We start from the raw sequence: 26,247 nt of genomic DNA on the forward strand, positions 1-26,247 counted from the left end.
TCACTTACAAAAATGGGAGGAGTTTCAGGAAGGGAGGGGCAGGAACTCCAGGAAGACAAAGGGACCTGTTCACTTGGTCCTGGGGAAAGGGAGAGGAAGAGGGGCTCTGCAGGAAAAAATGTCTCCCTTCTGCACCTTCAGCCTGTGTGTGCGTGCATGTGATTCTCAAAGTAGCCCTTTCTTGGCAGCCTCTCACATGGCTTCAGGATCCACCTCTGCCGCTGCTCCCTGGTGATCTGGGTGATAAAGAACCTCTCTCAGAACACTGCTGTGAGCATTCCAGGAGAGGGTGTGTGTACAGCACACAGCACACAGCCTGACTCGCGGCAGGCATGCAGTATGGGGAAGCTTTTTTTAAAAAATTCTGTATTCATTCATTCATTGGCAAGGGTGAGTGTGTGTGTTGTAGGGGACATTCTACTCTGAAGGACAGGCAGGAGAGGGCTGGACTGTGTAAGGTGCAGAAAGGAGACTCAGGCAGCAGGGGGAGCTGGTGATGGGGAGCGATAATAAGATCTTTACAATTTATTTATTTATTTTAAATATTTATTTTTATTTATTTGGCTGCATAGAGTCTTAGTTGTGGCACATGGGATCTAGTTCCCTGACCAGGGATTGAACCCAGCCCCCCTGTATTGGGAGCACAGAGTCTTAGCCACTGGACCACCAGGGAATTCCCGATAATAAGATCTTTAAACAGCTTACTCTTTTTTTTTTTTTCAATCTTCAGGTGATGAGACTATGAGTGACTTTTTTTTTTTACTTTTTTTCTTTGTGGTGGGAGGGTATAGTTCTAAGCAGCTTACTCCTCTGAGGACAGAAGAGTAGTGGGAGGGCAGGAGGCCAAGCTGGCCCGCTGAGAGACACTGGCGGCTCGGGGCTCAGGCACACCTGTCAGTGAGAAGGTTCACACCGTGTGAGCCTTCTGACGAGCTTCCAAGTGCATCACCGTCTCAAGGATCTTCACATCTCCCCAGTGCTTGTGGCTCACAACAAAGAGAAAGCTAACTGGCACCCCACACCAGTACTCTTGCCTGGAAAATCCCTTGGATGGAGCCTGGTGGGCTGCAGTCCATGGGGTCACGAAGAGTCGGACACGACTGAGCGACTTCACTTTCACTTTTCACTTTCATGCATTGGAGAAAGAAATGGCAACCCACACCAGTGGTCTTGCCTGGAGAATCTCAGGGATGGGGGAGCCTGGTGGTCTGCCATCTATGGGGTCTCACAGAGTCGGACACGACTGAAGCGACTTAGCAGCAGCAGCAGCAGCAACTGTCTGTTTTAGAGCTGGAATAATGGAATCTCAGAGAAGAGATGACTCACTTCCTTTAAAGCAAGGCAGGGGGAGGAGTCTTGCTTCTCAGGTGCTTGGCTTGGGCCATCAGCCCATCCACTTTGGGGTGCAGATCTCAATCCTCCCCCTTCGGCCAAGGCTCAGATGAACTCTCTCCCCTTTAGGAAGTGTTCTCTGGCCACCTCAGCCCACGGGACTTGGCCTCTTCGGTGCTGGGGTGCTGTGGGGTGGCCGTCTCAATCGCGGTATCATTTACAGCTATTGTGTGTTCCCTCATCCACCCACCCACCCACTCGCCCGTTTGTCCAATAGTCCCTGGCTGGCCCAGGCGCCGGGCTGCTGGGGGTGGGGCAGGCAGCTCCGAAGCCTGAAGAATTAGGGCCTGTGTTAGGAGTTGAATTTGCCCCCGCCCCTCCATTCATGTTGAGGCTGAAATCCCCAGTACTTCAGAATATGACCTTAGAGGTTATATTACATGCAGTTAAGATGCATGTAATATATGTAATATATGACACATGTATAATATGTAATATATATAATGCATGTAATATATGACACATGTATAATATGTAATATATATAATGCATGTAATATATGTAATATATGACACATGTATAATATGTAATATATATAATGCATGTAATATATGTAATGACACATGTATAATATGTAATATATATAATGCATGTAATATATGACACATGTATAATATGTAATATATATAATGCATGTAATATATGTAATATACTGACACATGTATAATATGTAATATATATATATAATGCATGTAACATAAGTTCATTACATGAACTTACAAGCAGTTAAGATGAGGTCAGGGGAGTTCCTTAGTGGTTAAGACTCTGTGTTCCCAATGCTGGGGGCCCAGATTCAATCCCTGGTCAGGGAGCCAGCTCCCTCACACCACAGCTAAGAGTTTGCATGACACAAATAATAGATCCAGCATGCTACAGCAAAGACCCAGAGCGGCCAAATACATACATGAACACAAGTGAGGTCACTACAGTAGGCTCTGGGCTTCCCAGTGACTCAGACCATAAAGAGTCCGCCTGCAATGCAGGAGACACAGATTCCATCCCTGGGTTGGGAAGATCCCCTGGAGAAGGAAATGGCAACCCACTCCAGTATTCTTGCCTAGGAAATCCTGTGGACAGAGAAGCCTGGCAGGCTACAGTCTATGGGGTCACAAAGAGTTGGACAGGACTGAGCGGTTAACACTTTCACTTTCAGAGAAGGCCCTAATTCAATATGACTGATGTCCTTATAAAAACAGAGAAGAACACAACATTGTTAATCGACTATACCCCAATATAAAATAAAAATTAAATTAGAAAGGAATTTGGATACAGAGGCAGACACATGCAGAGAGAACATCATGTGAGATGAAGGCAGAGACTGGAGGGATGTTTCCAGAAGCACCTAAGGGAGAACTTTTGGGAGCACCAAAGACCACCAGCAAACCCCCGGGAGGGGGGCTGGAGGCCTAGATCCTCCTTCACATTCCTCAGCACGCATCAGCTCAATCTCAGACTTACAGCCTCCAGAACCGTAAGAGAATACATTTCTGTTGTGTAAGGTACCACGCTGTGACACTTTGTTATGGCAGCCCCAGCATTAAGACAGTCTGGTAGGAGAGGGAAGCCTGTATGAGCCACCTGATCTGGACTGCAGGTCAGGAATGGCTTCCTAGAGGTGATGCTGACCTGGGCATTGCAGAATGAGTAGTTCATCAGCCAAAAGAAGTCAGGGTAGGGTATCCAGGCAGAGGGAAGAATATATGTAAAACCCAGGCGAGGCATGAGGGTATGTCAGAGACTCTTCCTTGAACTGCCTGCTGTGTCCACGCACCTGAGGCCTGGAAACAGTGATGACATCCTTCATTCCAAGATAATGGAAGTATTTTTACCAGGAGGTCCCTTGAGCCCATGTGGCGACATGCATCATTCTCACCAGCAGGGGGCCCTCACATGCTCTTAGTGACGGCGGAAGAGGGGCCAGGTGGGCACAGGTGGCTCAGCTGGTAAATCGCCTGCAATGCAGGAGACCTGGGTTCGATCCCTGGGTTGGGAAGATCCCCTGGAGAAGGGCAAGGCTACCCACTCCAGTATCCTGGCCTGGAGAATTCCATGGACTGTATAGTCCACGGGGTCGTAGAGTTGGCCACGACAGTGACGTTCACTGACTCACTCACTCACTCAAGGCCTCTGCTCTGGGGAGGAGGTGCAGCCAGCCCCGGGGACACTGGCGGCGCCACAGGACACAGCTTGCCTGGGGGAAGCCACACTCGGTCACACGGCCTTCGGTATAAGTACTTTATTTCAGTTACAATGGTGCCACACAGAACTACAGTAGCACGGAACGTGATAATACAAAAAAGCAGATTCCCAGCTCCAAACCCCACTCCCCTGTCCCCGCAGAGACGCCGGCCCGTGGGGCTCCCTTGAGGGAGGGCGGCTGCCCAAAGCTCCAGGGCAGGGGGCGGGCACCAGGCGGGTGGGGGCTTCGCTTGCTTCCACGCCTGCGCTGCCCTCTGCCCCCCGGAAGCGGTGAGGGCAGCAGACGCCCCGTCTGGCTGGACCCTTGGCCCTGGACGGCTGCCGTTCACCGGGGGCTCCCAGTCCCCAGACCAGGGGGCTGGGACCCTGCTCTGGGGAGGCTGGAGGGCGGGAGAGAGCCCGGCCCTCCGTGGCGGCGTGAGCGGCAGTCTGTGAACTCCGCTCCTTCTCCGCCCCGTGCTCCCTTCCTCTGACAAGCCCCCCGACGACTCCCCGCCCCAGCTCACGGGCACGTCTGACAGGGCGCCTGGCGGTGGCCGAGCTGCCGTCTGCTCCTCCGGGGGACTCTGGCTCCTCTGGGGGGCGGCGGGCCTCGGCCACGCGGAGGAGACGGCATTGCCCGTGCCCTACCACCTCAGGCCAGACCCACCGTGCCTGCCCCCTGAACCGCCCCCAGCCAGGAGCACCCCCCAAGAAGAGGAGGGTCCCCAGCAAGTACTGTCTCCACTCAGCCAGGCCTGAGGGTGGGCTGGAGCCCGGGGCACGTTCAGGGGGTCCTCAGAGTCCTGACCGCGGTGCCGCTGACGGGCAGGCCCAGGCCTCTGGGCAGCCATGAGGAGGCAACTGTGTGGGCCCTGGTGCGGAGGGTGGTCTCCTTGGCGGGGGCCTGGGCGCAGCCCCAGATAAGGCACTCAGCGGGAAGCCAGGGCCGCCTGTGGTCCTGGGAGCCAGGAAGGGAGGTGGCAGAGGTCGGAGCCCAAGCGAGGACCCGGTCCCCGGGCGATGAGCGCTGCTTTCTCTCTTCTTCCCCTGGGAGAAGAGGCGTGCAAGGCAGACTCCGAAACGGCTGGGATGGGGCGCTGCAGAGCGGCTGCGGGTCCCGGGCTGGTGGAGGTGCCCAAAAGCAAGGGGACGGAGAGAGGACCCCGTGGCATGGCAGAGAGCTCTGACGGGGGGTCTCAGCCTCGCAAGGCTCGTGACCCAGGTCCGGGGTGCTCGGGCACATCCAGACTGGGTTGGAGGGCACAGACCTGGCCTCACGCAGCCATCAGTCTCCTAGTGTGACTCAGGGGACCAGAGTTTCCTTGCTGGGGGGTCCCCACTGATGGACTCTAGGTTCAGAGGCAGGTATCCCCAGGGGGTGGTGCCAACTAGCTGCCCCTCCCTCTGCTGGGAGTAAGAACCAGGGGAGGGGGCTGGAACCACACACCCCAAGGGCAGAAGCACCTCTCCACGTGGGGACCTGCTCAGTGGCCCGGAATCCTGCTTCAGCCCAACCTTGTAGCAAGGAAGGAAGAGAGGGAGCTAGTCAGGGGCTTTCCCTTGTCCACAGGTTATTTAGAAAAACAGAACATAATAAATATACCGATCCTTTCCATAAAAAAAAAAGTGTTTTAAATGCATCATTTCCCTGAAGGTTTCCAGTGTATTCCACAATGTTTAAAAAATAGTTTCCCCAAAAATATATCTTTAAAGCATTTGACACAGTGGTATTTGTGGTATATCTGGTGCTGCATGTGGGCGGAGGGGGCTGGGCCCCCCTGCCCTTGTCGGTGAGGGTCCAGGCCCGGTGGGCAACCCGGCTAACGCCCCAACACCCATCAGAGTTGACACACGTGTGCCTGGGATGAGCGGGTCTTCACAGGGGGTCAAATCTCAGCTTACGGTGAGAGCTCATGTCACAGGCTTGGTTCCGGCTGACCACCCTGCAGTGTCGGGGGAGGGGGCTGGCCGCCGGATGGAGGGGGCAGTCTTGTGGGCCCAGGGGGGTGTTCTCGGGCCCCCCCCCGCCTTGCCCTCCATCTCGGCTCTGGGTGCCTGGCCCTTCACCAGACTTCACACTTGTGATGCGGGTTCATGGGTGAGCCGGGCGGGCAGTGGAAGTGTTCCGAGAACTCCTTGGAGTTGGAGATGGAGCCGATGACCCGGAAGCGGGAGGGGCTGTGGGGATCGGTGATGAGACCTTCGTGCGAACTCTCGGGGGTGCGGACGGAGCACCAGACCTTTGAGGGGGTGATAAAGGAGAGGGCAGAGTCACTGCGGTCCCTGAGGCCGCCAGACTGGCCCCATCACTGTAACAGGGAAATAAGCGCCCCTCTGGTTCTGAGACCCCCATGACAGGCCTGCCACCTGGGTTAGGAGGAAGCAGAGGGCTGGGGGCCTTCATCCAGCTTCCTCTCCTGCAGCCAGACCAGCTGAATGTCTGTCCTGGGCATGTGAGATACGCTTCACCTGCACAAAAGATTCTGCCCCTAAACCAGTTTGAACACTTTGCACTGAGTCCAGATCACTCCTTTCCTGGGCAGAACCAACTGACTCGTGACCTTGTGGCTCTGGGCACCAACAGAAATCTACACGCTGATTGCCAACTCTAGGGACGACCTGGGACGCCTTGAGTTTAAGACATTTCTAGAACCGCAGAACTGGGAGGGCCCTTAGCCATCCAAGCAAACCTGTCCTCTCCTCTACTTGATGCAGGAATTCCTCTAACAGGGTTCTCGACCCTTCCTTGAATTTCTCCAAAGATGAAGCTCGCCCTCTTAAAGGGTAAATGCCCTGTGGACGGACCCACGAGCTAGGGCTTCTCTATTTGAGGAAATTTGCCTTTTGGTTTTCAGCGCTCCTAGAACTCAAGATGGCAGACTGTGCCTGGGTATTAGTTTTTCTCTAAAGAACTCACCTGTGCAAAACTCAGGAAGAAGAGCTGGTTGTTGGTGAGACCCAGGGTGGGCAGTGTCTGCTCAGCCCCATTCTTCTTGACCCAGTTCTGGTAGGCCTGTGGGGAGAACAGAGCTCAGGGTCCCCGTGACACAGGAACAATCGGGGTGGCAGTGAGGGGCTAGTGGGGGCGACCTTCGAAGATACATCCTGCTGGGACAGGGCCTGGCTTCTGGGGGTCTTGGGCCTCAGCTCTGAGCCTAACTCAGCCTAGAGGAGCCGCCCTCTACCTGCACTCATCCCAAAGGGAGCTCATTCAACCCCACGGCTTTAAATACCACCTCCATCTAAATACAGATGCACCCTGCCAGCTCCAGCCTTTCCTGGGAACATTCAACTGCTCCAGCTGGACATCCAAGATGCATTTTACACACACACACACACACACACACACACTGCTTTCCCATCACAGTAAATGATGCCAACCACAAAAGCTGAGCACCAAAGAACTGATGCTTTTGAAGTGTGATGTTGGAGAAGACTCTTGAGAGTCCCTTGGACTGCAAGGAGATCCAACTAGTCCATCCTAAAGGAAATCAGTCCTGAATATTCATTGGAAGGACTGATGCTGAAGCTGAAACTCCAATACTTTGGCCACCTGATATGAAGAACTGACTCACTGGAAAAGACCCTGAAGCTGGGAAAGACTGAAGGCGGGAGGAGAAAGGGATGACAGAGGATGAGATGGTTGGATGGCATCACCGACCTGATGGACATGAGTTTGAGTAAACTCCAGGAGTTGGTGATGGACAGGGAGGCCTGGCACGCTGCAATGCCATGGGGTCGCAAAGAGTCGGACACGACTGAGCAACTGAACTGAACTGAACCACCTAGTTACTCAGGCCCAAACCCCAGGACCCTCCTTTGATTCATCTTTCAATCAACCAAACAGCCCTACTCTAACCACATCTCACCCTTCACGTTGCTCTAGCCCATCTCTTGCCTGGACAACCTCACAGCAGCTTTCTAACTAGTCTCCTTGACCTCAAACTGGTCCAATTCCAACCCCATCCCAACAGAGCAACTCAGGTCATCCTCATAAAGCAGGGGCTGGCGACATTTTCTGTAAAGGGTCAGAGAGTAAGTCTTTTCAGCTTTGGAAGCCAAACAGTTTCTCTGCTGCAACGGCTCAAGGAACACCCTGATAGATGAAAGCAATCACAGGCACCATGGAGATGAGTGGGTGTAGCTGTCCCCTCTCTTCCACAACTTTGATTTATTTTTATTGATTTAGCCAGCTAAGGGCTGGATGTGGTCCCCAGGCTGTAGGTCTGCTGACCTGGTTGTAGAGGGTGACGCAGATCCTTCCCCTGTGCAAACCCCCGCAGTGGCTCCCACTGCAGCCAGAATAAACCCCAAGGTCCTTGCTCAGTCAACAGAGGCCGTAGCCGGGACAGCCACTCCTCCGGCCGCCCCTCCTGCACCGGGCCATACCCTCCATCCCTGCCACGTCCTTCTTCCTGTCCTGGGCTGCGCGAGGCTTGGGTCCACCTCGCGGCCTCGGCATTTACTCTTCTTTCCCTGCCTCTTTCTCACCCTACTAGACTCCGTTCAAAGGTCATCCCCTCTAGAAGGCCTCCCCTGACCACCCTCTCCCCTATTTCTCTTTATTCCTTTGGCCTGTCTTGTCTTCTTCATCTTATCAGCACCTGACATCATCACATTTATCCATGGAGGTGTGAACTGCCTTCCTCCCCATCCCTGACCCGCTACAGTTGGGGGCTTCATGAGAGCAGGACCCGTCGCTGTTTCGTCCCAGAACCACCAGCACCAAAACAGCGGGTCAAAAGTTTGCAACACACTTTCCCCGACTAACAGACGTCGGGCAAGTCACCGGATGTTTCTGGGTTGTTTCTGGTTGGTTCTGTCTCCTGCACTGCTGCTGCTGCTGCTGCTAAGTCGCTTCAGTCGTGTCCGACTCTTTGCGACCCCACAGACGGCAGCCCACTAGGCTCCCCTGTCCCTGGGGTTCTCCAGGCAAGAACACTGGAGTGGGTTGCCATTTCCTTCTCCAATGCATGAAAGTGAAAAGTGAAAGTGAAGTCGCTCAGTCATGTCCAACTCTTCGTGACCCCATGGACTGCAGCCTACCAGGCTCCTCCGTCCATGGGATTTTCCAGGCAAGAGTACTGGAGTGGGGTGCCATCGCCTTCTCCATCTCCTGCACAGTTGGCATGAAATACCTAATCGTAGAGTTCCCAGTGGCCCCGGCCCACAGGCCTCAGCACACAGCATCTCTCGGGCTTCCTGCTCTCGCTGCCACGGGGAGGAGGAGGAGGCTCTGCCTTAGCCTCTGGCATCTCTCTCTTCCAACTCAGCCAACATCGCCGAGGGCCACCCCCGGACTAGACCCGGCGCCCAAGCCGTCACGTGCCATCTCTCTCACACCCAGCAATGCAGGGACGAACACAGCCACATGCACAGAGGCTCAGGGAGGCTGAGTGACTCACTCCAGAACCAGGACTGGAGCCAGAACTGGCTCCGTGAGCAGTGTCCCCCTCCCTCCCCACCCTGGCCCACCGCTGCCTGGGTCAGGGGCGGCTTCCCCTGCAAAGGGAGGGACAGGCAGGTCTTCAGGTGGGTCCAGCCCAAGCCCATTCTGATGACCCTCAGTGGGGGGTGGACTTGGGGTACACAGCCTGTGTGTGCCAGGTCCGAGCCGGGCGCTTCACAGACACCCTTTCACTCGGTCCGCACTGCCACCCATTCCACAGATGCGGCCACTGAGGCCCAAAGATGCCGTTGTGCATGCCCACCACTCTTAACCGAGAAGCATCTGGACAGACCCAGAGCTGGGTCTGGGGTGTGCAGGGAGGGGCCTCCTACCCGATAGGCCGCCTTGAGGCCCCCGTTGTCGGCGATGTTTTCGCCGAGGGTGTGCCGGCCGTTCACCGGCTCCCCGTTCACGCTATAGTTGCCGTACTGCCCCACCATGCACTCGGTCTGCTGCTTGAACGCCTCCACGGACGAGTTCTTCCACCAGGGCCGGAGGTTCCCATCCTTGTCGTACTCTCGGCCTGCGGGGTCAGAGGGCAGCGTCAGGCTGGGCGGGGGAGAGACACAGCTGGGCACTGAAGGGCCCGGATGCATCAGCCATCTGGGGTGGGTGGGGGAGGGAGGAACGTGACCCGCCTAAGGACCCGCACGTTCAAAGTTCCGGTGCAGCTGTATTCACGGTCGAGGCTGGTGAAGGGCCTCTGACCCTGCGCCCAGCGGTTGGGGGAAGGCAGCGGGCAGCGCAAAGGTCACAGGAAGGTCCTGCCTCCTCATTTTGTGTCTCAGGGTCCCCAAGGCAGGAGGCAATGAGGGGGATTCTGGACGTTAGCTGGTGAGGCACTAACTCTTCTACTTGTCGTTGGACCAGAGAAGTCTCTGGGGTAGTGGAGGAATGTTCGCTCCCCACTGACTACAGGGGGAGCACTGTACTACCCCCCAGCACCTCACACCTTCGGGGAGCGGGGTGTCCCACTGTGAGCCTGCCCAGTCCTCATAATCACCACATGATCAGCACACCCATTTTATAGATAAGAAAATAGAGGCCTGAGGAAATGATGGGGCTTGTGAGAGGGCACACAAATTGGCAGGTGTCTGGGCCAGGATTTTAACTTTCCATCTCCTCCTGTCTCCAAGGCTAAGATGCATAGGAGCAAAAGCAGGAGCAGCGGTGCCAGGAAGGTGGGGATTCATCTGAAGAGGACCCCGAGGAACCCGTACCTTGATCATCAAAAGCATGAGTCAGCTCGTGGCCCACGACGACGCCGATGCCGCCGAAGTTTAAGGCACTGGAAGGGGAGACACGGGGGTGAGAGTGATGCCGTGCGGGACGGGCCCACCACTTCCTCAGTCTGGAGACACAGCAGAGTCCTGCAGGGCTCCAGCCGGGCCCAGAGCCAGTCACAACCTGGAGAGCCAGCTGCACTCCAAGCACCGTGCCAGGCACTGCCCTCTTGGGTCAGTGCGAAGAGCTAGGCCTCAGTAACTGACTGTAAGGGAGCAAATGGAGGTGTGGGATGGTTCAGCTACTTTGCCCAAGGGCCACTCAGCCAGCAGAGAGCAAGCCTGTTCAGATCCAGGCCTGTGGGGAATTCACTTCTGAGACTTCTCACCCTTCCCAACTTCCCAGCTGAGACTGTTCTAGAATATCACTAGAGGGGCACTCCCCTGTTTGGGGCTCCTGCCTCCATGATGGTATCACTGACTTGATGGACATGAGTTTGAACAGGCTTCCGGAATTGGTGATGGACAGGGGAGGCCTGGCATGCTGCCAAGAGTCGGACACTACTGAGCGACTGAACTGAACTGCCTCCATGATGAGCCCTGAGTTCTCACTGTGTAGGGACTCTGAGGTCTAGGAGACCCCGGAGGGAAGCACAGGGAGTGAGAGTGTTGTTTCCATGGCAACGTCTCCTGGCCAGTGGAACAAGGAGCCCTCGGTGAGACAGGTTTGGAGGGGGCTGACCCAGCTGTCAGGCTGGCCTGGGGGGGGGTCTGCTGAGGGGTTGCGGGGGTGGGGGGGGCAGGGAGGAGATGGGATGGAGCCTCAGGAGCGTCCTACTTGGGTGAAGAGCGGGTGTAGAATGGCGCCTGCAGGATTCCGGCCGGAAACACGATCTCGTTCTTGGTGGGCGAGTAGTAGGCGTTCACCATGGGCGGGGTCATGCTCCACCTGCAAGCGAGACTCACGTGGAAGATCCGACCTCACGGAGGGCGGTAGGCGGGGACAGCCCATCCGGGGCGTGTCGGGAGCCCTCAAAGTGTGGATTCCGCTGGACCCCGGCCCAAGGCATGCAAGCATGAGGTAGCACTGCTTTTGAGAGAGGAAACTAGAAACACCCAAATGTCTGTTAGGAAGGAATTGGTTGAATTCGATGTCACATCGCACAGTGGAACAGTGAGACCCCGGCAAAGAGCGAAATGCGTTAACTAGTAAGGACCTACTGTACAGCACGGGGGGTGAGACTTCTCAAGGCTCTGTAAGGCCTATACGGGGAAAGAATCTAAAAAGAGTGGATTATGTACGTGGAGAACTAACTGGTTCATCTCGTTGTACCCCTGAAACTAATGCAACCTTGTAAATCAGCTGCACTGCAATAAAAATTAAAAACCAAAAACGAGAAAAAAGCTCCCCGTTCTCCACCATGGTTGTACCATTTTACACCTCCACCTGCCAGGCTGGATATTTCCAGGTGCCCAGCATCTTCTTCCGCACTAGAAACTATCAACTTTAGCCGTGTTAGCAAGTGTACAATGAAATCTCATTTTATATTTCATTTCATTTCACTATTAAAAATGTTGAACATCTCAAAAAAAAAAACACAAGGAACAAAATGGACCATTCTACACTAAAAAGTCATGACTCTCTAGGCTCAAAAATGAGCGTGTCAGCAGTTTTCAAAGTGTGCTGCACGGATACCTGGTGAGATGCTGCTGCTGCTGCTGCTGAGATGGGAAGCCCCCAACTCCCTTTCAGGGGCTCTGTGAGGCCGAAACTATTTTCATTAAAATAGTAAGATGCTATTTACCTTTCCCACCGTGTTGACATTATACGGATGGGGGAAAGGCAACGCTGGGTAAAACTGCCGGAGCCTCCGCTGAGTCAAGGCAGTGGTACCAGTTCAGTGGGTCACCATGTTCTTCACCAATAAAAAAAAAATAAAATCTGTTCACTTAAGAACATCCTTGATGATGCAGCATAATAATTACCTTCATTAAATCTAGACCCTTGAGTGCAAGTCTCTTAACAGTCTGTGACCAGATGGGAAGCACTTGTAAGCATTTCTGTTTTTATTTCTTTTTTTAAACTTTTGGCCACACTGTGGCGTGTGGAACCTTAGTTCCCTGACCAGGGATTGAACCCACGTCCCTGCATTGGAAACATGGAGTCTTAACCAGTGGACCACCAAGAAGTCCCAGCATTTCTGTTTTTTTCACGGAATGCCATTTGTACTTGAGAGGATGATGGGTGTTTGACAGGCGTTTTCTTGAAAAACAGTGAGCGCATCACCTCAAGCAAAACAACTGACGCGGTTTGTTGCCAATGAGAAAAACTCAAGGTTTCAAAACAACTGAAATTTCAAGCAAAAACTTGAAAAACTGGTGTCGGCCACGGCAAACTTGATAGCTGTCCAATACTTAAAGACTTTTTTCTCTTGAGGTCAACAGCAACATTACCCGATGTAGACTTTTTTCAGACATATAATGTATAATGAAGATGGCACTGTTAGGAAGATACGTGAGACTCAGTGAAGCACTGTTTTCCAAATGGCCACTGCATGGTGTTGCAAAGTCACCCGTGGGCAAAGGAAGGATCCATTCAAAGCGCAAGGCACACTGATGGAACAGTAGTGCAACAAAGTGAAAAGTTTACGAACTGGTTTCAGACTCTGCGGTGCAATTAACCAGACAACCTTATTTTCAAAATAGAAACAGAGACACAGAGTAAAAAACAACCTATGGACACCAAGGGGGGAAAGGAGGGTGGGGGGATTGAGAGGGAAATTAACATATATACACTACTGATACCACGCTGCTGCTGCTGCTGCTAAGTCGCTTCAGTCGTGTCCGACTCTGTGCGACCCCACAGACGGCAGCCCACCAGGCTCCCCCGTCCCTGGGATCCTCCAGGCAAGAACACTGGAGTGGGTTGCCATTTCCTTCTCCAGTGAATGAAAGTGAAAAGTCAAAGTGAAGTCGCTCAGTCGTGTCTGACTCTTTGAGACCACATGGACTGCAGCCTACCAGGCTCCTCCATCTATGGGATTTTCCAGGCAAGAGAACTGGAGTGGGGTGCCATTGCCTTCTCCAATGCATGAAAGTGAAAAGTCAAAGTGAAGTCGCTCAGTCGTGTCTGACTGTTCACGACCCTGTGGACTGCAGCCCACCAGGCTCCTCTGTCCCTGGGATTCTCCAGGCAAGAGTACTGGAGTGGGCTGCCATCGCCTTACTGATACTATGAATCAGATAGATAACTAATAAGAACCTACTGTATAGCTCAGGGAATTCTGCTCAGTGCTCTGTGGCAACCTCAATGGGAAATCTGAAAAAGCAGGGACATACGTATGCGTGTGGCTGATTCATTTTCCTTACGGTAGAAACTAGCACAATATTGTAAAGCAACTATACCCCAATAAAAATTAATTTAAAAAAATTACTGCCTGCCACGTTTTGGAGTAGTATCAACGAGGCATGTACACATGTATCAAAAGGACTGCTAAAATATTCTTTCCTTTTCTAACTACATGTCTGTGTAGGGCCAGAGTATCTTTACATATTTCAAAACGATACATTGCAACAGACTGAAGGCAGGAGCAGATGTGAGAACCCTGCTGTCTTCCATTAAGCCAGACATTAAAGAAACTTGTAAAAAGTAAAACTATACCTCTCTTTTTAGTAAACTTTAGAAGAACAGTTCTTTTTCACAAAATTTTCAGAAAAGTCAGTACAATCCCCGTAAACAAGTTTTTGGGGGTTCAATGATTTTTTTTTTGAGCATAGAAGAGGCTCAGATGGTAGATATTAATGAAAAATTTGGCCTCCCAATGATCATTCTGATATGAAGGACCAGTGGGGAGTGGAGTGAGACAGAAAGGGTATTTTCTCCGAGAGCCTAGCTAGTCACTATGTCTCCTCCAGATGAGTCCCACAGATATGCATTAAGTGTGGATACATTAATGAGTAGGAGACTTAATTTAAATGGAAAAGTTTAAGCTAAAAGACTTCTAGTAAATTCACAACACTGGGGTAGTGCTTGCACCGTATTCTGGAGATAAAAGACCACTTTCTTGTATGTTTAGGGTGTACCGTGGTTGAAGACAGAAAAAAAGAGGAAACAGAGCTGTTCAAACCCCTGTTGTCCACAAGGGGGAGCCAGCGGCAAAGAGAAAGAAGTGGCTTTCGCCCTTTGGCTTCCCTGATGGCTCAACAAGTGAAGAATCAGCCTGCAACGCAGGAGACGCAGGAGAAGTGGGGTTGATTCCAGGGTCCAGAAGATCCCCTGGAGTAGCAACTGACAACCCACCCCAGTCTTCCTGCCTGGGAAATCCCATGGGCAGAGAAGCCGGGTGGGCTACAGTCCATGGGGTTGCAGAGTCAGACAACTGAATACACGTGCGCGCGCGCACACACACACACGCACACACACATCTTATCTGCAGACAATGAAGCAAAGCCTTGAAGGCTGCAGCGGCAGAGCTGGGCAGTGATGTCAGGTGGACCCCCTCTGCCAACAGGCTGGACACTGAGGACACTGGGCTCAGGCTGATCCCGGCTCCCGGCATCTGAGTGGGATAACACCAGTCCCCGCGGCTCAGAGGGCCGTCAGGACAGTTACATCCCCGCACACGATTCAGGCTGAAGGAGCGCTGGGCCCCCACACCCGCCTGCGGGAGCCAGCGTCCTCCCAGTGAGGCCCAGGGACTTACTGATCTCTGTTGGGCGCTTTCCGGAGCTGGTCGGCAGTGACCCTCCAGGAGAAATTGAAAAACCGCATGGCGTTCTCGAAGTAGAGGTCTGGCACAGCGGTGTACTGGGCAGGAGGGAACAAGTCACAGGGTCAGAGCACGCTCAGGTCCTTGAATGCAAACCCTGTCTTCTAAAACTGAGGAAGCTGAAACCCCGCGTGGCCTGGGCACTGGTCCGCAGGGCAGACAAAAGCGAGGGGCGAGGGGCTGCAGGCTGGGGCACTTTTCTTGGCCCGCATTCTGGCCGGGGCTGGCGCCCTCTCCCTTCAGGGGCACACTAAGAGCTTCACCTAGGGCGGCCCAGCAGGGTCTCGGGGCAACAGGAAGCCCGTGCCATCGTGCCAGGGCCTTGGGTGGGCAATACGTCCAGCGGGGTCCAGAACTTTCTGCAATGATGGCCAGGTTCTATGCACACGTTGTCAGGTACTGTCGACATCAGCCACATGTGGCTCTAGGTCATTTGAAATGTGGCGAGTGCAACCTTTTAATTTAATGAACTAATTGATTTTAATTCTCTAAAGTAGGGACCTGTGGCCAGTAGCTGCCACACTGGCCAGCACAGATCTCATAAATGCAGCTGGGATCTGTGAACTACCAGGGCGCAGGTATGACTGCACACCTTCCTCCCCACTCAGCCTGGCCTTTTGGCTCTTGCCACAGGTGTGAGGTTCTCTCTCAGACCTGCTCTTTACATCAGGGCTCCAGTGAAAGGCCAGGCCCTTGGGGTCCGGACTCTAATCCAGATGGGGTCTGCCTGGGCTGTCTCCAGGAGCCCCTCATCTTGTATCATGATACCCTGGAGCATCTAAAATTATTCTCAAGGAAAAAGGCTGCGGATGAGTCCCATATTCTCAGCTGTAATTTTCATATTCTTAGGTTTTAAATATAACCACAACGAGAGGTTATTATAATTTCACAAATGCCTGAATTCACAAATTTCAATTACAAGGTATAAAGCGTTCGGGGCAGAAGCACAATCCATTTAACGGAGTGATTTGCCCAAAGCTCTAACCACCAGGGACGCATCAACCACCCCGCTGCCTAAATTCAGCTTAAACGTGCACCTGGGGTTTAGGCTTCCTCCTTCCCGTTAGCATTTCAAGGTCTGAACAAGAGGCCCAGGTTTCTCCGGGGAGGTGGGGAGAAGCCGGGGACAGGAGGCAGGTCCAGGTTTCTCTGGGGGCTGGGAGCTATAGGGGGCTCCACTCTGATGCTTTTAGGGATGCAGTTATGCCTTCTAGGTTCTGGTCGCCCCCCTCCCCCATTATCTCCCACTCATTGAATGGAGCGGACTATGCTGTGCTGGCCAAGGACTGCTGGTAGGTCCTGGGAGGCAGGGGCCACTGGCTGGCCCCAGGGGAGGAAGGAGGAGAGATTGGCCCCCTGGTGCCCAGTCCATCCCCAGACCCCACACCACTTCATCTCAAGACGTCTTGACAGTCATGGTGCCTCCAGCAGCCCACCCAGAGCAGCCTCTGCCCTTTCCCAAGTGGAGGCCCCCCAGGGGCATTTCAGGAATGCAAGGGGGCAGAATGCAAGGGAGCCACTCACGTCATTGAACACTTTGTCCAGCTCCTTGGGGTCCATGATAAAGTTGGGGTAGCCTATCATGTTGTAGATCGCGTCCGCCTGGGCAGGAGAGACACGGAGGACAGTGAGCGCTCAGCAGGGCTCTGTGGGTGCCGGGCTCAAGGTCGGGGCCCAGGGAAAGCAGCCAGGCCCCTCCCGCTCAGGGCCTTCCTGTTCCTTTCTCTTGTCTAACTCTCCCTATCCTTGGGATCCTTTCTCTTGTCTAACTCTCCCTATCCTTGCGATCTCTGCCTCAATGTCACCTCTCCAGGGAAGCTTTCCGTGGCCTCCCTGCCTCCACTGGACCGTATCCAATCCTTCGTCACATCACTCTGTACCTCTCCCTTGCACATATGTTTTTTTAAATTATATTTATCTGGCTGTGCTGGGTCTCAGTTGCAGCACGTGGCATCCAGTTTCCCAACCAGGGGTCGAACCCGGGCCTCCAGCGTTGGGATCGCAGAGTCTTAGCCGCTGGGCCACCAGGGAAGTCCCTCCCTTGCACACTTAGCATTCTGTTTTCACCCGGTCATTAATCCGAGCTACGTGTTCACGGCTCTCCCGCCATCGTGCTGGACTACCCACAGCATCCGTGTTGGGCTCACTGGCTAGAGCCAGTCCCTCCTTCGCCCACCTCCTCCTCGGAGGTCGTGGCCCTCTGTGCAGGGCCCCTCCCAGCTCCTGGCCAGCCTCACCTTTTCCTTGGCCGATTTCCGAGTATCTTCATCCATCCACTTCAGAGTGCTCAGGCTCTCTTCAAATGCCTTCTTGATCTCCAGGATGATCTCGCTGGCCTGAGGAGACAGTCACGTGTGGGCACTGAACTTGTCCATGGGCAGCGGGCATCCCATGGAGAAGGATGCTGTGGGGCCAGAGACTAAACTCAGATCCTGGCTCCAGGCCTTGTGCTCCGAGGTGCTGGGCTGAGGAAGGGGGTCCACAGCCATGGTTCCCCAACCTCCTTCCTCTAAACGCTAGCATCCCGTGAGAAGAGACAGATTTCTATAAACAGGGCTCCCTGGTCAAATACACTCAGGGCAAGCTCTGGGAACACTGGAAAAGACTCTTACGGCGGGACTTAGGGGTGCCTGTGCCGTGCGCTGTGATTCTTTTCAGAAATCCTAGGATGTGTATCTGTTCTCAGAGGTAGTGGCTCACGGAATTCCTTCTGGATGGACTGGGCTTTAACATCTAGAGAAGCCGAGTTCTGAGGGGTGGTTCCAGAAAGACTGTTCAGGCTGGAGATGAATGTCAAAAGCAGATCCAGAGGCTGAAAAAGACTCCGGAGCAGGGGAAGGGGGAGTCGGGCAGCAGGAGGAGCAGACAGACTGAAGACGGACAGAACGTGACTCAGAATCTGCATCAGCCACTAACAGGCAGGTCACGTACGAGGTTTGAGTCAGTTTGCTAACCTCTGACTGCAAATAAAAAATCTGTGCAGTTAAAGTTAGTAATAAAAATGGTACTAAAGGAAATCAAGCCTGAATATTTATTGGAAGGACAGATGCTGAAGCTGAGGCTCCAATACTTTGGCCACCTCATGCAAAGAGCCAACTCGTTGGAAAAGACCCTGATGCTGGGAAAGACTGAGGGCAGGAGGAGAAGGGGGTGACAGAGGATGAGATGGCTGGATGGCATCACTGACGCGATGGACACGAGTTTGAGTAAACTCTGGGAGGTGGTGAAGGACAGGGAGGCCTGGGGTGCTGCAGTCCGTGGGGTCTCAAAGAGTTGGACACAAGTCAGCGACTGAACCCCAACAGTAATGCCACAGCGGCTACCCCTCCCTGAGCCCGCATTCCGCTCCGGTTGCTGTCGTGTGCACAATGCCGTTCAGTCTCCACCTGAGGGATGGACGCGCCCACCTCCATGTCCTTGGGCTCAGAGTATTGTCCCAAGACCCCCCACCAGGAAGAGACAAAGCCGGCATCCAGGCTGGGGCCCAGCTGTCTCCAGGCGCTCAGCCACAGGCGTCCTGTGGCCACCACCACTTCATGTCAAGCTGTTCTGTCAACATGACCTCTCTGGGCCCTGCCTACCCTTGGAGGCGGAGACGGCCAGACTAACCTCCCTGGGAAGCGGGGAGGGCTACGTGAAATCCTACAGACAAAGTGCCTGCCACTATGATCATATTCTCTGTGGTAGGTAACTCAGATTACGCAAGGCTTTAGAAAATGGAACCTTGGAGTTAGGGCCGGAGCCCTGGCCCGGGGTAGAGCCAGTCCAGAGCGGATGAGAGCGCGGCCTGGCAGGCTCACGGGGGAGGCGGGTGTGATGTCACGGCCTCCGTGTGTGGGGGGGCACTTACTATGTTCTTGCTGTCCTCAGCGAAGGTCGCTTTGACGAACATGGGGCCCAGGGCGAAGCCCAAGGTGTTCTCTGTATCACTCACACAAAACTTCCAGCGGGGAAGACACGTCTGGAAAACACAAGTCAGAGGGGTTAGTTGACACTGTCTGTCCAGGAGGTGGCAGAGCGGGGTCTGTGCTTCTGTCCAGAACTTGAGGGAGACCTTTCCTGACCCAGCGGAAGTTATTTTAGGCACTGGACCAAAAGGCCCGGGGATCACCCTAATCTCTGCCATCAATCGCTTCCTGCAGAGCACTCCACAGATGCTAAGGTATCCTGCAGAGCCACCAAAACAGACCTGGGAGGCAGATGAGGACACAGTCCACAAGGGGAAGCCGCTGCTCCAGTCGCCCTGCCGCCGGAACCATGACGTGCCGGACTGCACACCCCACACCCCTCCTCTCTCCTGGAGGACGCTAAGGATCCTGGTCGCAAAGAACCTTGGGAAGTTCCCTTTCTACCCCCAAGTAACAGAAAACCCCAGAAGGGCTGCAGCCCCATTTAAAGCCTCTTGGAGAAACAGCCACCACCGGGACCCTGTGGGATGACCGAAGTTCATCCGACCTCGGTCTCACTCACAAGCCCACCAGCCCACAAGATGTGCTGGAGGCTGGGCTGCAGCCTTCTGGAGCTGGGCCTGGGGCCAGGCACCTGGGCTGGGCTCAGCCTGCCTGCTCCTCTGCCCAGACCGCCTTTGTGGACAGTCCACATGACCACAAGCGGTGGCCCTGATCACACAAACCCCCACGCTGCAGGGAAGCTGGTCCTCTTAACTCTGAAGCACAGGTGGTGAAAATCACCCAGGCTCAGGGCAGCCTGCTTCACAATAGCCATCAACTGAAAACAACCCAGATGCCCGTCGACAGGCAGATGGATGAACAAAATGTGGTATTTTCATACAACAGCACGCGACTCGGCAACAAAAGGGGAAGGAGCGACGGACGCACACGACATGGGTGAATTTCACTGCCGTTAGGCCGAGCAAAAGAAGCCCACATGGCGTGTGGTTCCATCTACACCCACCTCTGGGGGGACAGGGCTGATGGGGGCACCGATGGGGGCGCAAGGGAGCCTCCTACACAGAGCACTCTGGACAAATGGGTGATGGACACGCTCGCCACCCTGATTGGGCTGGTGGTAACGGAGCGATTTCATTTGTCAACACTCACTGAACTGCATACTTAATGTACACATTTTTAGTCCATTCAGTTCAGTTCAGTCGCTCAGTCATGTCCAGCTCTTTGCAACCCCATGGACCATAGCACGCCAGGCCTCCCTGTCCATCACCAACTCCTAGAGTTTACTCAGACTCATGCCCATTGAGTCGGTGATGCCATCCAACCATCTCATCCTCTGTCATCCCCTTCTCCTCCTTCCTTCAATCTTTCCCAGCATCAGGGTCTTTTCCAATGAGTCAGCTCTTCCCATCAGGTGGCCACAGTTTGGAGTTTCAGCTTCAGCATCAGTCCTTCCAATGAATATTCAGGACTGATTTCCTTTAGGATGGACTGGTTGGGTCTCCTTGCTGCCCAAGGGACTCTCAAGAGTCTTCTCCAACATCACAGTTCAAAAGCATCAATTCTTAGGCATTCAGCTTTCTTTATGGTCCAACTCTCACATCCACACATGACTACTGGAAAAACCATAGCCTTGACTAGACAGACTTTTGTTGGCAAAGTCATGTCTCTACTTTTGAATATGCTATCTAGGTTGGTCATAACTTTCTTCCAAGCAGCAAGTGTCTTTAATTTCACGGTTGCAGTCACCATTTGCAGTGATTTTGGAGCCCCCCAAAAATAAAGTCTCTCCCTGTTTCCACTGTTTCCCCATCTACTGGTATGTAGTTGGGCTTCCCACGTGGCTCAGCAGTAAAAAATCCACCTGCTCAGCAGGAGACTCGGGTTGCATCCCTGGGTTGGGAAGGTCCCCTGGAGAAGGAAATGGCAACCCACTCTAGTATTCCTGCCTGGGAAATCCCATGGACAGAGGGGCCTAGTGGGCTACAGTCCATGGGGTCGCAGAAGAGTCAGACATGGCTCAGCCACTAGACAAAAACAATAACAAATTATACATTAGTTTAAAAGATCCTTAAATACCAGAGGGAAGAAAGAAAAAGGCCCTCCAGCCTTTTCTAAGTTCTTTTACTTCCTGGTTGTTAAATCCATTTAAACTCTCCCCACCCTGCCCTGGGTACAGAGGCCGACCACGCAGGAGGTCAGGACCAGAGGACTGTAGCTCCTGGGTTCCGTGAAGGCTCCAGGCTGGGGTGGCTGAATCATGGACCGATTCTTATTCATTGTCTTCTCAAGAGATTCTCTGCATAAACCCATCCATTCACGTGTGTGTTCATTAATTCACATAGCCAGTGTGCTCTGAGCAGTTCAGCTGTACCCTGACAGCTAGGGCTAGGTCCTGCCCTCAAGCGTCTCAGTCGAAGCACCCAGAACATCCGGGGGGAGAAGCAGATGCACAACAAGCCTAACAGCATCAGCACCAGTAGTTAATGCTTATTAAACATCTACTGGGTGCATTACTTTACTGACAAAGGTCCGTCCAGTCAAAGCTATACAGACCTTTTCCAGTGGTCATGTATGGATGTGAGAGTTGGACCATAAAGAAAGCTGAGTGCCAAAGAATTGATGCTTCTGAACTGTGCTGTTGGAGAAGACTCTTGAGAGTCCCTTGGACTGTAAGCAGATCCAACCAGTCCATCCTAAAGGAAATCAGTCCTGAATGTTCATTGGAAGGACTGATGCTGAAGCTGAAACTCCAATACTTTGACCACCTGATGCAAAGAGCTGACTCATTGGAAAAGACCCTGATGCTGGGAAAGACTGAAGGCAGGAGGAGAAGGGGATGACAGGATGAGATGGTTGGATGGCATCACTGACTCGATAGACATGAGTTTGAGCAAGCTCTAGGCGTTGGTGATGGACAGGGAGGCCTGGCTTGCTGCAGTCCATGGGGTCACAAAGAGTCCGACACGACTGAGCGACTGAATTGAACTGGTTCTGGGCCCTATTCCCTAGAACCCTCCTACAACCTTACGAAGCAGGTTCTCTCTGTGCTCCTTTGTGGAGTGTGGTACCCTTTAGAGCAGACTTTGTGGGGATCCCCCTGTGTAATCCCAGTCAGCCCTCTGGTAAACAGGGCAGTGATGAGTTATTTCATTTTGCAGATAGAAAGACTAAGCTCCCTGATCTAATGAAGTGATTTGCCCAAGGCTGTGTGGTTAGGAGACTCTTGAGAGTCCCTTGGACCCTGATGCTGGGAAAGATTGAGGGCAGGAGGAGAAGGGGACAACAGAGGATGAGATGGTTGGATGGCATCACCGACTCAATGGACATGAGTTTGAGTAAACTCCGGGAGTTGGTGATGGACAGGGAGGCCTGGTGTGCTGCAGTCCCTGGGGTCGCAAAGAGTTGGACACGACTGGGCAACTGAACTGAACTGAACTATGTTAGGAATTTATTCCTAACCTAACTATGTTAGGTTAGGAACTTCCCTGCTGGTCCAGCGGTAAAGAATCTGCCTGCCAATGCAGGGGGTGCGGGTTGAATCCCTGGTCCGGGAAGGTCCCACATGCCACAGGGCAACTACGCCCGTGTGCCACCACCACTGAAACCCGTGCACCTGGAGTCCGTGCTCCACTCTAAGAGAAGTCACCACAGCCAGAAATCAGAGCACTGCAACTAGAGAAAGCCCCTGCGCACAGCAGCGGGAGACCCGGAGCAGCCAAAAATATATCAATAACTAAATAAAATTATATTAAAAAAAGGTTGTCTGGTCAGAGGAGGCAGTGGAAATTCAGATCTTCTGACGCAAAGGTCTGCGTTATTATCTCCCTATATCAGTGGACAACTGGACGCTCCATAAAGCTTTAGGAAATTAAAAGTGTTTTCCCACATGGAAGCCATTCCCCAGGGTCCTGTGAGATGAGATCAGGAATGACCCCAAACAAAAGATGGGAAAACGGAGGCTGAGAGAGGCGCCAGGACTACCCAAGGTCACACAGGGCTGTCCTGTGAGTTGTGCTGGATACAAGCTGGGTGGACCCGGCCAGGACCCAGGAGCAGTCATGACAGGGGGTGAGGAGGGTTGGAGAAGGAGAAATAGATAGGCAGTATCCCTCCATCCGGGGGCATCCAGCGACCCCCGGCCCAGAGCCTCGTACCTGCAGGGTCTCCCAGCTACCCCTGCTTCTGCCCAGGCCTCCATGTGTCCCAGCAGCTCTCAGCATCTCACTAGTCAGAGCGGCAGCTGCACTATGAGCCTGGCCCAGGGAACTCTAAGTATAAAGTCCAGTAGTTCTATATCTACCAACCAATCTCCAGAACTTTTCACCTTGCAGATCTGAAACTCTGTACCTATTTGACAACTCCTCACTCTGCCCTCCCCTCTGCTGCCTCTGGCAACTATTAGGACGCTCAGTTGTAACTTTTGGTTCCTGCAGAGCTGAAGCTGAGTGGTGCAGAGCTTAGAAGGACAGGCTGTGGAATCGGACATGCTGGGTTTGAAAGCCACTTTCCACTTATGGAACTCCAAGGCGGCTCAGACAATAAAGAATCTGCTTGCGATGCAGGAGAGCTGGGTTCGATCCAGCTCTCCAGGGGTTGGGAAGAACCCCTGGAGAAGGGAATGACAGCCCAGTCCAGTATTCTTGCCTAGAGAATCCCTTGGACAGAGGAGCCTGGAGGACTATAGACCATGGGGTCGCAAAGAGTTGACACAACTGAGCGAGTAACACTTTCACTTTCTCCACTTAGGAGCTGTGTGACTCTGAGTAAGTCCCTTTGCTCACTGAACCTCAGTCTCCTCATTTGTAAAATGGGATGATGGTAATAGTTTCCAACACTGAGCACTATTGTAGGAACTTGGGGGAGATAATGTCTATAAAGGTAAACATCCAGCAGGGATATTTTTTATATATTTTATTTATTATTACCAATAGTGGGTAGCCAAAAGTACTAAAAGTTCTAGTTATCCAGATCTGGGTTTGAATTTGAGCTTGACCCTCTCCTTGCGGGGTGACTAGGGAAAGCCCTTTCCTCCCTGAGCCTCAGTTTTCCCATCTGTAACCCGCGGGGTCGGGGGAAAGCAATGATGGAGGTGTGTGCTCCACACACAGGGCCGTCTCAGTAACTGCCTTGCCGGGTCCTGGTCAGGCCCCTCCTGTATAAAGGCCCCGGGAGGCCCAGGGCTCCAGGGCAGAGTCCCTGCCTGCTCAGGTCTGCACCTAGGCACTCCTCCAGGGCTGGACCAGGGTAGGAGCAGCTGGAGCAGGGAGGCGGGCAGGGCAGCCAGCTCTTCCCCTCCTTCCCTGCAGGGCCAGGGAGGCCACTGGGCTGAGGAAGCCCCTCTGCTTCGGTTCAGGGCTTGTTCCTCAGCCCCCTTCCCGCCAGAGAGAGGGACACGGAGAACCCTGCCCCAGGATGAACTGTGAGACCCACATCCTGCCATCCCCTGAGTCCTTATCTGGCCCCGCCCACTCCCCCTGGACTCTGGGAGGGGTGGCGGGGCAGAGTCCAGGGAGCCAGCTGTGCCCACCCTCTAGGGTCTTGCAAGCAGTGGTCCTGGTGGGGACAGGGCGCTGGCCAAAGGCTTGGCTCTCCAGCTTCTGCTCTGCGGCTGGGGGACCTCTCGGCTTCTCACCAGGGCCCTAGGTTGGGGGTCCCCTCAGCACCCGCGAGGACTGGTAGTTTCTACCAGCTCCCTCGGCAGGCACGGGGGCCTAGGGCACAGATCCCACCTCAGTGTCTGGACACTGTGCTCAGAGCCTGGCACACGGTGCCCACGACAGAGATGACCTCTGCTTCCTTGAGGAGAAGGTGGAAGTAGCCAGTGGGCAGGGGTCACAGTGGGGCATTTAAAGTAGCAGAGACCCCCTTGGACCAGGGCCTGGGAGGCTAACAACATCGGCGGACACTGGCGTACTTTCTGGGAGTCAGGGGGCTGTTCCAAGGCTTTTATATTTATGGGGAAGAAGTAGGATTACTGGAGGGCCCCTGTGTAAAAGGGAGCTGAGGGTGGTGGCACCCACTCTGCAGGGATGTGACGGTCACGTGAGTTCTGTTACACAAGGAAGCCTCAGAACCATCGCACCTGAGAAGTCAGAGGGAGAGAACAGAAGCCACCTTTTGCAGTAAATTAGCCAAATCTCTGGGTCTATTTTATACTCGTAGTTCAGTCATGTCTGACCCTTTGCGACCCCATGGACTGTACCCGCCAGGCTCCTCTGCCCATGGGATTTCCCAGGCCAGAATACTGGAATAGGTTGTCATTTTCTCCTGCTGGGGATCTTCCCGGCCCAGGGACCGAACTCAAGTCTCCTCCTTGGCAGGCGGATTCTTTGCCTCTGAGCCACCTGGGAAGGAAGCCCGTATACTTGAAGACTCGGTGTAACTGCCCCTCCCTGGAGGCCCCTGTCCACCCCACTGTCTTAGGTCCCCTCCTGCGCACTGATGCACACTAGGGCGGGTCCCTTGGGCGGCCCTCTTCCTCCTCTGCCTGGCACCTACCTCCCTGTGAGTTGCAGGGCCTGGTGCCCAGCAGGCGCTCAGCGTGTGTGGGGGAAAACGCACGCCGACAGGCTCACCTTCTTGGTCCCATACATGACTTCCATGAACTTCTCGTCGGCGTCCTGGAAGCGCTGATCGAGGAAGGAGCTCGTCTTCCGTACCAGGTTCCAGATCATGTAGTTGTTCAGTAGGCTGCAGCAGCAGCACAGACAGGCTCAGAAGGGCCCGGGGCCAGATGCAGCAAGCCCCCCCGCTGACCTCGAGGGGTCACAGACACGCATGCTGGATGGTGGGTGCCGCTCGGCCAAAGCAGGGAAGGGGTGGCCACTTCCAAAGCTTGAGGGTGTCCCGGCCAGAAGGCCAGAAATGGGAAAAGGGGCCTAAGAATCGGACGGGCAGGAAAGGCCGCTCTGACCAGCCGCGCCCAAGTCTCCATGAATGGGAGCTCTCACTGCCCCCGCCACCAGAGCACAGAGGGTCTTCAGGGGCGGATATCACCTTTGTAGGTAAGGCACCTCCACACACACGGGGTGTTCACTATAATGAACATCTGGCCTCAAACCGGAACCGATCTAAATGTCCGACAGCAGGGAATGGTGAATAAAGAAATCATATTTATACTCGATGGACTATCATGGAGTTATGAAAAATGAGACGTGCAGAGGCCTGGGATGACATGGGGAAATTTTATGATAAATGTTAAGGAAAGGCAAACTATCCATGTGGTCACAATGATGGGGAAAAAGAGGAACGATGTATCAGAACATCCATCTCTCTCTTTCTCTCACTTACATATCCATGCTTCTCTCTATAAATGCGCGCAC

The 26,247-nt window shown here is 53.7% G+C and overlaps 1 protein-coding gene across 3 annotated transcripts in view; it reads right to left on the bottom strand.

Annotated features, from left to right (window-relative positions):
* Positions 1 to 3,613: 3,613 nt before the first annotated feature.
* Positions 3,614 to 26,247, bottom strand: part of ECE1 (endothelin converting enzyme 1) — a 125,186-nt gene continuing 102,552 nt past the window's right edge. For all 3 annotated transcript variants that reach the window (XM_070382638.1, XM_070382627.1, XM_070382647.1), the window contains 10 exons: positions 25,501 to 25,615; positions 18,865 to 18,975; positions 17,252 to 17,350; positions 16,539 to 16,616; positions 14,949 to 15,052; positions 11,084 to 11,194; positions 10,243 to 10,310; positions 9,355 to 9,545; positions 6,491 to 6,586; positions 3,614 to 5,813 (listed from right to left, as the gene is read on the bottom strand). In XM_070382638.1, the coding sequence (XP_070238739.1) occupies positions 5,637 to 5,813; positions 6,491 to 6,586; positions 9,355 to 9,545; positions 10,243 to 10,310; positions 11,084 to 11,194; positions 14,949 to 15,052; positions 16,539 to 16,616; positions 17,252 to 17,350; positions 18,865 to 18,975; positions 25,501 to 25,615 (1,150 nt within the window). In that variant the 3' untranslated portion in view covers positions 3,614 to 5,636. The remainder of the gene's footprint in view (positions 5,814 to 6,490; positions 6,587 to 9,354; positions 9,546 to 10,242; positions 10,311 to 11,083; positions 11,195 to 14,948; positions 15,053 to 16,538; positions 16,617 to 17,251; positions 17,351 to 18,864; positions 18,976 to 25,500; positions 25,616 to 26,247) is intronic.

This window comes from Bos mutus, chromosome 2, assembly GCF_027580195.1.
Source record: "Bos mutus isolate GX-2022 chromosome 2, NWIPB_WYAK_1.1, whole genome shotgun sequence".
Lineage (NCBI taxonomy): Eukaryota > Metazoa > Chordata > Mammalia > Artiodactyla > Bovidae > Bos > Bos mutus.